This window comes from Nerophis lumbriciformis, linkage group LG02 (genome assembly GCF_033978685.3).
Source record: "Nerophis lumbriciformis linkage group LG02, RoL_Nlum_v2.1, whole genome shotgun sequence".
Taxonomy (NCBI): Eukaryota; Metazoa; Chordata; class Actinopteri; order Syngnathiformes; family Syngnathidae; genus Nerophis; species Nerophis lumbriciformis.
Window position 1 is genome coordinate 37,916,902 of NC_084549.2, and position 14,775 is coordinate 37,931,676.

The 14,775-nt window shown below is 38.2% G+C and overlaps 1 protein-coding gene across 1 annotated transcript in view; it reads right to left on the reverse strand.

Annotated features, from left to right (window-relative positions):
• Positions 1–14,775, reverse strand: part of kmo (kynurenine 3-monooxygenase) — a 34,877-nt gene that overhangs the window by 14,369 nt on the left and 5,733 nt on the right. Inside the window, exons 6-8 of the mRNA XM_061962323.1 lie at positions 7,328–7,415; positions 1,530–1,695; positions 1,389–1,460 (exon numbers count right to left, since the gene is read on the reverse strand). Of these exons, the coding sequence (XP_061818307.1) occupies positions 1,389–1,460; positions 1,530–1,695; positions 7,328–7,415 (326 nt within the window). The remainder of the gene's footprint in view (positions 1–1,388; positions 1,461–1,529; positions 1,696–7,327; positions 7,416–14,775) is intronic.

Consider the following 14,775-nt stretch of genomic DNA (forward strand, 5'->3'; position numbering starts at 1 on the left):
TGCATATGCTAACATTAGCCCTGTGCCAATGTCATTCATACGTGACTGCAAAATGTGCATATATTGTGGTACACGCTGTAGTTGTGTCTCACACCCACACAAACACACCAAATATGGTTGTAGTTCAAGAACCATTGAAAAATAGCTATTAACTAAATCAGACGTTATACTCTCTAGTTATCAGTACCTGAATAGTTTTTCCACCAAATACTTACAAACTCTTACTGAAGTACTTATTTAGATGAGTACTTTTTACTTTACTTGAGTCATATTAATCAGTAAGTCGTGCTACTTTTACTTGAGTACAACTTCTGGCTAATCTACTCTGACCACTGTACAGCATCATGGTGCAGTGATAATATTTAATCAAGGACAATGGGTTGAAGTTTCCATTGAGAGGAAATTGCAATGAAAAAAACATGTTTTTTCTATGGACATGACAAAAGGTTTCACAGAAAAAAGCGGTGTACGTTTTGTGTAATGCTACTAACTAACTGACTAAATGTTGCCTTTGTACTTATTTTGACATGAGAAACAAAGGAAGGTAAAAATATGCTGAGTCAGCTGTGCTATCAGGACATTCAGTTCTCCCTCTTCAGTGTGCAACTTTTGCACATGTTGTGTGGCGTTTAGAAGTTAATTATTATCCGAAATAGAGTTTTTTATATATCTTACTACAAGTTAGAGGTGGCTCTTTAAAGATGTGTCCAAAGTCAGGAATAAACAAGTATGTTAATATTAAGTCTTGCATCAATAATTTGCATGAATACATGTATTCATGCAATGTATTTTCTTTCCACGTATCTACATAAAGTATTATTAATAGTTAAATATCACCTATTGTGAGCTGTCATTATCCGCTCAAGGTGTTGCCACCAACAATGTCCTCCCTGTAGAGACTAAATTGCACTGATTCTGTTACCATGGCAGCCAGGCAGCAAAGATATGTGCTCTTTTTTTCCTCACAGCCCAAAGCTGTCCCGAGTGCTAAGGACAGTGAGTGACAGTGCTGATGCACTTCTTAGTCTGCGGCTGTAACCTTGCCTCACAAGAGACAGTGAAGCTGCTTACTCAGCCGTGCAGAAAAAAATCATTTTGGGATTAAGAAGGGCAGTAGAGGTTGTAATGGAAAAGAACAGCCGTGTGAAAAATGGGTCGAACACCATTTTGCAGTGTAAGACTACCTGATGAGGAAGTCTGTATAGTCAATTTAGGCTAATTGACTGTTCAAGACCGTCACCGAGGTCGATCCTGCTTTGAAATATTCGCACCCAATTATGCTGATTTGACTAATTATGTGAAGGTTAGTGTATGCAAATAGTAGGAGGTACTGACATTTAAAAGCATACATGTACATCCAGAATGTGAAGACAATGAATCACACGTACCAAGTTGGGGAGCGCAATCATCATGAATGTGTTTCGGGGCCAGATGTGAAGGTAATTGGCCTTCATGGCAAACTGGGGAACACACAGGATATGTAAAGAAAACACCTTTTTAAAAATAAGTGTGGATCTTGCAGAACTGACTTCTCCGTTGACGGGTGGCATGGTGAGCTCCATGTAGCCATGAGGGATGTAAGTCTGACTGTAGTTGAAGCGGCTTTGACGGAGGAATTGCTTGCGGACGGCCGAGAAGGCTCCGTCGCATCCCACAATAAGGTCTGCTTCTATCTGCTCCTTGGACCCGTCTGGCCTGATGGACACAGCAAGACAACAAAACCCTTCACACGCCAGCCATTTTGTAAAATAAACCAGCACAATCTAATGAGAGCTGTACCACACATTATTTTACAACAAGTCATACTTTTTTCCACTCTGGAGATGTATTCATTTATTCAAAATAATTCCAGATTAATTAATTTATATGATGAGGTGGTGTCTTGTCCAGGGTGTACCCTGCCTTCCGCTCGAGTGCACCTGGAATATAGGCTCTCGACCCTTCGACGGGACAAGCTGTAGAAACATGGACGGATAAATGGACTAATGTGATTAAATGTGCAATGATGTGTCACGTTCGGGTCACATAATAGCGAGAGTCCTGTTCCCAAGATGCGGAAGGACAACCGTGATGCAGTGTGCAGCAGTGACGTGCGGTGAGGTTGATGGCTGGTGAGGCACTGACTTCATCACAGTCAGATTTACAAACATATGAACCCTAAAGAGTATCTTATTCACCATTTGATTGGCAGCAGTTAACGGGTTATGTTTAAAAGCTCATACCAGCATTCTTCCCTGCTTGGCACTCAGCATCAAGGGTTGGAATTGGGGGTTAAATCACCAAAAATGATTCCCAGGCGCGGCGCCGCTGCTGCCCACTGCTCCCCTCACCTCCCAGGGGGTGATCAAGGGGATGGGTCAAATGCAGAGGACACATTTCATTACACCTAGTGTATGTGTGACAATCATTGGTACTTTAACTTAACTTTAACTTTACACATACAAACTGTAGCACACAAAAAAGCACATTTAATAAAAAAAACGTTATTATGGTCTTACCTTTACTTAGAAATTAAGTCCATGCGCCGCAACTAAAGCCCTCACTTAAACTTTCCACGTGCAAGATTGAATCTATTTAAAAAAGTGTAACCGAGGGTTTATAAATGTCGCCTATACTGTATGAAACTACAAAATAACAAACACGGAGGCTCCAGTTTACACGAGGACCACTTTATTTACCTTCTTTCAAAAACCTCCGCAACGTGACATCACTTCCGCTCTAAACGCCTTCAAAATAAGAGCTCAAGGCATATACTGTATAACAGCGCATAACAGGAACTTAACATCACAAAGAGGAAAGCCCATGAAAATAGGTTACAAAAGTTATTTAATAAGAAGCCAAAAAGTGCAAAAACAATAATGTTCGTGTTGGAGGAGTTGTGAATTAGGTACACCTGCAGTCCGCAGGTGTATCTAATGTTGTGTCCCTGCAGTCATTCACAACTCCTCCAACACCAACATTATTGTTTTTGCACTTTTTGGCTTCTTATGAAATATTTTTTTTAAATAGATTCAATCTTGCACGTGGAAAGTTTAAGTGTGGGCTTTAGTTGATATAACAATTCTACGGTGGGGGTGCAGGAGGCGAGCCTCAGCCAGTGCGTCTTTTGCAGCCGTTTTATGATCGCTCAGCGCAAGAAATACTGTACACACATACAGTTGTTGACAAAATACACTGTACATTATATACCTCAGCTAACTAAACTATGGAAATGTATAATATAGTTCATATAGCAATACAGTCTCACTGCACAGCAGGCCAGCAGTTAGCCGAGTCATTGCGCAATCCATGGTGCGGCACTGAGTGACGTGCCTCAACTGGCTGCTGTTCACCGCACCGTCTCTTCTCAGTATTTGAACGGCAAATGTGAAAATTCAGCGATTTTGAATAAAAATAATCTAAAACTGGTGAAGTTAAATGGAAAATAACTTTATAGTATAATCACTGGATACATATAACAATTTAATTTTTTTTTGTCTTTTTACATTTTTTTTCTTTCCATGATGGCAGGTGAGGCACAGCCTCACCTGCCTCTAGTGACTGCACGTCACTGGTGTGCAGGTAAGAAGAGTCTATACTTCTTTCTTTAAGCACAGAGACATGCTACTGGAACGTGCACGGAAGCACGAGGCAAAAACTAAGATTATTCTTAACCTAGCATCAAAAGGCATGGATGTATAATGCAGCACTAAGCTTATATGAATCATAAAAAAATATCAGCAAACAATGAACGTAATCATCCGCAAAGGAAAACAAAATACCCGCCCCGAAGATCAAAGATCAGGTTTGTAAGGGGGCGTGATTAGTGTAGACAACAAGTGGGGACACTAATGACTAAACAAAGGCAGGTGCTGAGAACGGCGCTCAATTAATGGTCATGTCATTGCAGGACAACACGCAGGAAGAGGAAACCAAAATAGGAGCGCTAGACAAGAACTAAACACTAACATAGAGAATCAATACAACAAAGACAACACGTGACAAGTCCAGGAGGGACCTGTCATGACGGAATGCATATTGCTGTCATTGTTCTATCTGTGCTGGCCCTGTGATGAGGTGGCAACTTGTCCAGGGTGTACACCGCCTTCTGTCTGAATGCAGCTGAGTTAGGCTCCAGCACCCCCCGCAACTCCAAAAGGGACAAGCGGTAGAAAATGGATGGATGTTATTATGATGGAAAAAAAAAACTAAAACCTAAAATAATAAATATTAATATTTGTTCAAAAACTGTTATAAATGTATGTTTTGTGTGATTGCAATAGTGCTTTAACATTTATTTGAGTGAAAATCACTAGTTTTGCACACAAACCTAACAAAATGATTGTGTGTACTGTACCGCCCCTCGTTCTTGCCTTTCTGCGTGGACAGCGAAAGAGGCTGAGGGCGTGGCTTACTGACTGGTCTGCTTTTCACAATGTTACCAAAATAATGTTTGCAGAGACATTTGTACACCATCAATTTTTAATGAGTACACTTTAGAATCTACAGCCTGTTTAAAAACCCTTTGGGGACATTCAGTTTTAATTACAGTATCTTCAGAGCCTAACAGGACATAAAAGTCCATAAGTTTTTGAATACTTTTTTTCTTGTTTTACTTTTTTTTTTTTGAAAAAATTACTTAATCAACTTACGTCCTAAACAAAAATATCGAACGTGCAATGTTTTTCTAAATGTTGACCCTTTTGAAGGCCTTTTAAACAGGTATAAATTAGTAAATACATAACTAATGTTATGCAAATTCATACTAATTGACAACTGTGACATCATTTGATCAAAAAGCCTTAAAAACATTAGAATACAAATAAAAATATTACTATTAAATTTTTGTTTAGGGTTGAAAATAATATTTGAGCAAAGAAAGTAAAAAAAATATGAATTTAAAAATGTGTTAATGCCCTTTGAAAAATAAAGGACTTTTATGTCCTGTTTGGTTTTTGGAGTATTGTGGAATAACTGTCGATGTATCGTACACCTGTGAAAGAATTTGACATGAAAAAAACACTCAGGATAAAGTATCACAACAAAAATGATGGCTGAAATACAGCAAAAAATTACTGAAAGGACAAAAAAGTCAGCCTTTGTCCGCTGATGGTTAATGTTTTTTAATGTACAGCACGTGTAAAATCATTGTGTGAATGCTGAGAAGCATCCATCCATCCATTTCCTACCGCTTGTCCCTTTTGGGATCGCGGGGGGTGCTGAGAAGCATTCACACATATAATTATTCTTGATAATCGGGCTATGAATACAGCTGTAGGCTCTTAGAGTGCCTCTCGTAGTACTCTGATTTGCCACAATGTAAAGGGCGATCGTGAGCTAGCATGTTGTTACTATATTTTATCAGCGAGAAAGACAGCGTTTGTGATTTTGGGGGGGTTTTTGTCGGATGCAAGAACTATGTCTACATGATTTACTGAATGAATAAATGAATGAATAAATGGCTGCCAATATGGAGGAGTTCATTTAAAAAAGATCAACTACTTGTCTACCCGCGACCCCAAAAGGGACAAGCGGTAGAAAATGGATGGATGGAACTACTTGTCTAAACTGTACTTACACACAAAACAGGTAATCATACAAAGTACATTTTCATGGAGGACAGTTACCATACTTCACATACAAATACGGTAGAAGGTAAGAAAGACTCCAAATGCCATCCATTCATTTTCTACGGCTTGTCCCTCTCCAAATGTTTTTATTTTATTTTATCAAAGCAAATAAATGGGACTAAGAAGTGTGTGATTATGACACTTTTATGAAAGTGAATTACTCCCGTCTTTTTCTTGTTATCATCTTGATGAGCAACCTGTATTAACAGTGATTAGAGCTTATGGATTCACCCCAAAAAGGGACAAGCGGTAGAAAATGGATGGATGGAATTCATACAACAAAAAAAAGAAAATCTAACCACCTGGTATGAAGGTCATTGCATGTCACTGCTGCGACTCAAAAATCCACGATTGCACTCACCGCTCAAATTGGAGCTCCAACATTATCTGGAGATGGACTTACTCAGTCAAGACAGATGACTCAACATATTCAATGGGATGTTAGAGAACAGAAAAAAAGACGGAACAATCGACCGTCATCGTACAGGTATCAGTTTGCACATTCTGCAAGAAAACGTTTTTCTTTCCACGCTTCAAAGGATTTTCCTTTTGTGCCTAGCTTTGCTTCCATGTGGGCTTACCATATTAGGGTTTAGTATTGCTGTTATTTATTTGTATGCTGCTGTTGCTATATAGACACCTACCTGACAGCCTCATTGCTCTGCCTTAGCCTCAGCTCTACTTAGTTGTATCCATTCTTCCCATGTGATCTAATTTATTGGTGATTTTTTAATCACATATAGTATGGAAGTTAATTTGTGTCTTTATTATGAAAACTTTTTTTGACATTGAATTTATGCATCTGAATTTTGTAGAATGAATTTTTTTTACATCAAATTATGCTGGCAATTTCACTGTAAAATAATCTGTAAGTGACTTTTTTGTATCTGAATTTTGTAGAATGAATTTTTTTTACATCAAATTATGCTGGCAATTTCACTGCAAAATAATCTGTGTTTTAAAGTGTGTAAAAATTCAGTGTAAAAAAAATTAAATGAATAAAAATTCGGTGTATAAAAATTAAGTGTGAAAAAATTCAGCGTCGAAAAATTTCCTGCTTCAAAAAGCAAGACTCATTTTCGGTAAATCAAGACTGAAGCAATCGATTGTGTCTCAGAACCAGCCAATAGGGGGGTCAAGTTTGAAGTCACATGACACGGGTCTTGCAAAACAGTATACAAAAGGCAGTTAACTGGGCTACAATCATACAATCTGCATAGAACAAATAAAAGCATGTGGTGCCCTGGATGTGTAAAGTGCTCATGTGATTTTAAAGCACACTCATTACCTTTGACATAAAACTTGATTAAAATGCACTTGCTCGTGACTAATGCACCCATATTTACAAGCGAGTACATTATTGGCCACAGGGCATAAAATACATAAAACACAGGATGGATATCGATTAATTTAATGCAATGAATCTGTTTGATTCAATTAGATGTGTTGCCTTTCTGCGTACTGCAATTACCTGAAGGAAAATGACCCTCAGGTGTTTTCACAGTTAATTGCGTTGTAAATTTACCTCCAAAGACAACCAATTACAAGGCCACTAAAAGTCACACTCACGGACTGCTGAATGTTTACCACAATCCAGGCAGTAAACATGTTCAAGGCCACATGTTCTTTCTTACATGCACATACACGGAGAGAACATAATCAATGACTATTCATATATTATGCATATTTTTGTCTGCATCTCCACGTGTTTCACTTACTTGGTAAAGGTCATTAGCCCTGTTTTAGCACTCCAGTCCTGTAGTTTGTGTTCAAAGTTCAACTTTGTGTTTGCATACTTTTCAGCCTCTGTTGGAACAAAATGACACACAAAAAAGGAGTTTATATCCCCAACTAGGGATGTCCGATAATGGCTTTTTGCCGATATCCGATATTCCGATATTGTCCAACTCTTTAATTACCGATACCGATATCAACCGATACCGATATCAACCGATATATACAGTCGTGGAATTAACACATTATTATGCCTAATTTGGACAACCAGGTATGGTGAAGATAAGGTACTTTTTAAAAATAATAATAAAATAAGATAAATAAATTTAAAAAAAATTATTGAATAAAAAAGAAAGTAAAACAATATAAAAACAGTAATTAATGAAAATTAGTAAAATTAACTGTTTAACGTTAGTACTATTAGTGGACCAGCAGCACGCACAGTCATGTGTGCTTACGGACTGTATCCCTTGCAGACTCCATCCATCCATCCATTTTCTACCGCTTTTTCCCTTTGGGATCGCGGGGGATGCTGGAGCCTATCTCAGCTACAATCGGGCGGAAGGCGGGGTACACCCTGGACAAGTCGCCACCTCATCACAGGGCCAACACAGATAGACAGACAACATTCACACTCACATTCACACACTAGGGCCAATTTAGTGTTGCCAATCAACCTATCCCCAGGTGCATGTTTTTGCAGACTGTATTGATATTTATTGATATATAATGTAGGAACCAGAATATTAATAACAGAAAGAAACAACCCTTTTGTGTGAATGAGTGTGAATGGGGGAGGGAGGTTTTTTGGGTTGGTACACTAATTGTAAGTCTATCTTGTGTTTTTATGTTGATTTAATAAAAAAATTTAAAACATTTAAAAAAATAAAACCGATACCGATAAAAAAAAAAAACGATACCGATAATTTCCGATATTACATTTTAACGCATTTATCATTTATCACTACACATCCCTATCACTACACATCCCTATCACCAACACATGCATGATACAACAACAGCACTGTGGACTTTCAATGCAATGCAGATAAAATCGGTCCAACTGCTGAAATGGAACAAGTACTCTGTGCTGTGTGTACGCAGCAGTGTCATTTTTAGTGGAGCTGCTTTTGTGCAAACTAAATCTCTTAATGTCTGTTTTCATTCCAGGAGTCTGGTTCAGCCGCATAAGATCGAGTTTGATTACAAGCCAGAACCACACCGTCACCAATTATCTCCCAGTGTAAACCGAGGCACGTCATTAAATGGAATAGATTTGTTTTGGCCTGGAAAAACAACACGGTTTGCAGCATGATTACATCATTGCCATATTTTGTGTAGTTCGTCCTTTAGAGTTTAATTTAAAAAAGTCATTAAAAAAATGGCATGAGTACCCACTTGGATTTTGCTGTTGCAGTATTGACAAATTGATTTTGCTATATGCATTGCTGATATGAACACATTATACACTTCATAATGTTTAGTCAGTCCAGCAGAACCTGCAAATGTATTCCTGCTCTTTCCCTATTATATGTCATTGCCCGCAGCTTGTTTTTATTGGCCTTATTAAATAGATCAAAGTGCCCTCCCAGTAGCCTCACATTTTTTTGAATGTAGTCCCGCGAGGATTCCTCAGGACTTTTTTGTGATTGTTCTGGCCTACACTGCCTGATTTAGCGGCAGCTTTTTCACAAAGCTGCAGCAATGGCAGCAATAGTTGCAATGTTTTAAGGATATTTTTTTCAATAACTATGCATCATCCTGTGTTTTTTTTTTTTTTATGTTTGGTCACACTTGTTAATATACAATGCCCCACATTACAAAATATTTTGTTATAAGTTGCGAGCAAAAATGTAGGTTACCAGCCAGTTTCAGATACCTCCCCAATGTTAGTTGGCATAGCGAATTCCACAGTGATCCAGGTAAAATCCGCCTGACTTCCAGTATCTCACTTGCTAGCATCAGCTAATAGCAGAAAACTTAAATAACACCAGCCAAGTGCGTCAAAGTAGTTTTTTAAACAAAGGACATTTATCCATGAAATAATGGAAAAGCTGCTGATGGTGTGTTTGAGTAGCTCGCAAAGGATACTGTGAAACAGAATCAGACTTATTGGCCAAGTGTGTTTACCAATACAAGGAATTTGACTTGGGAGACTGTTCTCTTTTTTCAATGCAAGAAACAAAAAAAGGCAACAACCACAAGAGAGCACAGTACTGTACATTATAATTACTTCATAAAACTACTGTAGTTGTTTGTAGTGCATTCTATTGTACTGTTTCTATACAATATTTTAGACCAAGAGGTTTTGTTTTTTTATTTAAAAGCATATTACATAGTAGAAATGTGGTGTTTTGGCAAAATGAATAATTTAATTTCTCTTAATTTTAATGGTGAACAATAATCTGAGTATTTTGGGTTAAGACTGCCACAGAACCAATTAAACTTGTATTCAATCAATCAAACAAAACACCATTGTATTTGTATTTAGGAACCTTTATATTTCATCTAAATAACATTTATGTTGAGAGTTATTTCTCCAGTTTACCATCATTCCTAGCAGGGCCGGCCCGTGGCATAGGCCGTATAGGCAAATGCTAAGGGCGCCGTCCATCAGGGGGCGCCACGCCAGTGCCACAAATGTTGGAGAGAAAAAAAGAAGAAAAAAAAAGTTGGTACTATTATTTCTAAATACAAAAAATAATCCCAAGTTAATTAAAATGCAAAGTAAAGCCTATTTAATAGAAATATTATTTGTTACAACATTACGCCCCCCCCTCCCCCCTCTCCCCCCGCACGGTGCGCCCCCTCCCTTCCCGTATCATGACTCTTTTTGGACGTCACCACATCAAAAAATCAACACAAGATGTCAAAACGGCCAAAACTGTCAGGTGCCCAGGGAAGAAAAAAGAGAAAAGAAGAGGAGGAGAAACGAGAAAAGACAGAGGTAGCAGGTAGGTGAGCCGAACATGAAATTATTTGTCTGTTACAGAATGTGATAGTAACCCGGCTTTTTAGCATTAAGCTAATGTCACATGATTCGGCAATTGCTAATCAATAAATAGCTAGTTCTGTTTTAACGTCGGGTTAATATTGTGGAGGGGGGTAAATTGTTATGGAAAATAATAATGTAACGTTAGGTAATTACAGTACTCCCACCTTACATTTTTCAGGGACATTTGTATTAGATCTTTTAAGCAGCTGTTTTTTTTTTACATTGTTATTGCCTTCTGGTTAGCTATGTTTGCCCTGCAGGTAATAGTCACTTTTCCACCCCTTTATATATTAGGTATAGTTGTAAGTAAAAAAAAAAAAAAGGTCAAAGACAAAGCTATTCGGTTTCTTGTGAGTATATACACTTCACTGCCGATGTGGGGGGGCGCCACCTAAAATCTTGCCTAGGGCGCCAGATTGGTTAGGGCCGGGCCTGATTCCTAGCTCAGTGAGTGTGTTGGTAAGGGGGACATGCTTCAGTCAGATGGAAGCAAGAGAAGAAAACAGTATCTGCCTTGTCATTTCTGTTTCCTTTACAGGACCACACATAATCGGTCTACGGATATCATGTCCAGTTTTACACATATGACCAATTCACATAAATGCGTACAAAGTTTGCAAAGTGTGCAAACAAACACCACCATATGCTTCCTTATTGTCTGCTGTCTGCTTTGTTGTGTACAAGTAGAAAACATTCATTGTGTATATTTTACGGCTGAAAAGTGTTTATCGTAAACGTTTGCAGATTACACAAAATTTTGGACATTTTTAAGAGTTAGCTGTAGCAACATTTTTTGTTGGAATATGAGAGATGATTAAAGTCGTGCAATATAGACGATGTACGATATAAATGATATACATTTGGGCGATGATAAGCTTTTAATATTATTGTAATACCGTGATAAAACATACTGATGACACATTCTAGCTGTGACCCGCAAATTTGCGATACGAACGAAGGTGATCTCAATGCACCGTAGCAGTCTTGCTAGCGACTAACGTCCCTCCACAGTGTAGGTCAACAATCCTTGCCTCCACGGCGGAAAATAAAATTAAGTTTCTTACAAGTATCTTCCCTGGAGGATGAGGAATAGCTAAACATGCTACACTACACACCTCAGCAGGATGTGCTAATCGCTAACTTCAAGCCATAGCGCTCTTGAAAGTAAACAAAGGTGGTCGGATCAATACAAATATCGACAGTAATGATACGAAGTATAAAATGATTCTCAGTGGTTGCATCAACATTTTGTCAATATGTTCTTTTTTTTACAAATTCAGATAATAAGTCCCTAGACACAGGAGGACTTCAAGGGCAAAACCAAACAATTGAAATCAGAATCAGTGATATGAAATAGTTTAAATATGTTGTTAATATTGTTACACCACCATTCTGTGTTTTTGTCTGATTATAATTGTGATCAAAAATTGATTAATTCTATGATCTGGAAAATATTAAATATCAATGTCAGCATTGGTATGACAAATACTTTATCTGTAACTGCTTGGAATTCGATCGATACCCACATTTGTAGGATCCCCAAAACTAATATAAAGTATCCAAACAACAGAAGATTACATTTTTATTACAGTTAAACAAAAGTGTACATACAACCATGTTACTAAAGAAAGTATCAAGATATTGACAGTATAATAGCAAGTAGATTAATAATTGTTTTGAGTGTTGTTCTACTGTACTGAAAAAAAAATATGGTGGGAGTTCATTTCTATTCATTGGGGTACAGTACAATCTCCACTGTATACTGTACATATGCCTTAAAGGGGAACATTATCACTAGACCTATGTAAGCGTCAATATATACCTTGATGTTGCAGAAAAAAGACCATATATTTTTTCAACCGATTTCCGAACTCTAAATGGGTGAATTTTGGCGAATTAAACGCCTTTCTAGTATTCGCTCTCGGAGCGATGACGTCACGTTGTGACGTCACATCGGGAAGCAATCCGCCATTTTCTCAAACACTGAGTCAAATCAGCTCTGTTGTTTTCCGTTTTTTCGACTGTTCCGTACCTTGGAGACATCATGCCTCGTCGGTGTGTTGTCGGAGGGTGTAACAACACGAACAGGGACGGATTCAAGTTGCACCAGTGGCCCAAAGATGCGAAAGTGGCAAGAAATTGGACGTCTGTTCCGCACACTTTACCGACGAAAGCTATGCTACGGCAGAGATGGCAAGAATGTGTGGATATCCTGCGACACTCAAAGCAAATGCATTCCCAACGATAAAGTCTAAGAAATCTGCCGCCAGACCCCCATTGAATCTGCCGGAGTGTGTGAGCAATTCAGGGACAAAGGCCCTCGGTAGCACGGCAAGCAATGGCGGCAGTTTGTTCCCGCAGACGAGCGAGCTAAACCCACTGGATGTTTTGGCTCACACCGTCCCTTATGCCACCGAAGATGATCAAGAGAAAAATATCGACCCCAGCTTCCCTGGCCTGCTGACATGAGGGTATGTCTACAGAATATATTAATTGATGAAAATTGGGCTGTCTGCACTCTCAAAGTGCACGTTGTTGCCAAATGTATTTCATATGCTGTAAACCTAGTTCATAGTTGTTAGTTTCCTTTAATGCCAAACAAACACATACCAATTGTTTCTTAGAAGGCGATCGCCAAATTCGTCCTCGCTTTCTCCCGTGTCGCTGGCTGTCGTGTCGTTTTCGTCGGTTTCGCTTGCATACGGTTCAAACCGATATGGCTCAATAGCTTCAGTTTCTTGTTCAATTTCGTTTTCGCTACCTGCCTCCACACTACAACCATCCGTTTCAATACATGCGTAATCTGTTGAATCGCTTAAGCCGCTGAAATCCAAGTCTGAATCCGAGCTAATGTCGCTATAGCTTGCTGTTCTATGCGCCATGTTTGTTTGAGTTGGCTTCACTATGTGACGTCACAGGAAAATGGACGGGTGTATATAACGATGGTTAAAATCAGGCACTTTGAAGCTTTTTTAAGGGATATTGCGGGATGGGTAAAATTTTGAAAAAAACTTCGAAAAATAAAATAAGCCACTGGGAACTGATTTTTAATGGTTTTAACCCTTCTGAAATTGTGATAATGTTCCTCTTTAATTGTTGAGTATAACGGTATCATTTATATTTAATGTAACCATGTAGCCATGAACATCAAGAAAAGGACAAACCACCAAAGTGTCAATAATATATAGTAAAATATATATAGCCCTGAAAGTTCAATAACAAAGTTGCTTGAATCAAATCAAGAACACCTAAGATTACTGACACCTCCCTATCAAAAAAATGCAAAATGGTTATTAAAAGGTTAATCTAGCATCCAACTATGTCTTGCAACACTTCACTCAACATACACGTCATAACGTCATCAAAGCTCACAATAAAGCATTTACACACAGCACAAACATTTTGGGAACGAGGCTGGAGTGATACAAAGTGTAGAAGAAAGGTAAAAATACATTAAATCAGCATCGGAGAAATATGAAGAAGTTTCACTTTTGCATCTCATTGCCCATAATTGTGGTGCATTCAAAGACACTCAATAAAATTTAGAAACAGAGGTGTCACTAGTTTTTAAAAATAGAGAGAGACTTAACCCCTAGAACAGGGGTCGGCAACCCGCGGTTCTAGAGCCGCATGCGGCTCTTTAGCGCCGCCCTAGTGGCTCTCTGGAGCTTTTTAAAAAAATGTATGAAAAATGGAAAAAGATGAGGGGAAAAAAATCTATTTTTTGTTTTAATATGGTTTCTGTAGGAGGACAAACATGACACAAGCCTCCCTAATTGTTACAAAGCACACTGTTTATATTAAACATGCTTCACTGATTCGAGTATTTGGCGAGCGCCGTTTTGTCCTACTAATTTTGGCGGTCCTTGAACTCACCTTAGTTTGTTTACATGTATAACTTTCTCCGACTTTCTAGGACGTGTTTTATGCCACTTCTTTTTCTGTCTCATTTTGTCCACAAAACTTTTAACGTTGTGCATGAAAGGTGAGTTTTGTTGATGTTATTGACTTGTGTGGAGTGCTAATCAGACATATTTGGTCACTGCATGACTGCAAGCTAATCGATGCTAACATGCTATTTAGGCTAGCTATATGTACATATTGCATCATTATGCCTCATTTGTTGCTATATTTGAGGTCATTTAGTTTCCTTTAAGTCCTCTTAATTCAATTTATATCTATGACACATATCTGTATGTAATATGGCTTTTAATTTTTTGCGGCTCCAGACAGATTTGTTTTTGTAGTTTTGGTCCAATATGGCTCTTTCAACATTTTGGGTTGCCGACCCTATGAAGATGCACTAATAATAATACAATCATTATAATAATGATGTATTACTATGATTCGTATTATCCATTTATGATAATGCTATGTGTATCAGATAATATCCATACTTTATACTATATGAAGTAAAGAACAACTATGTATTCATCA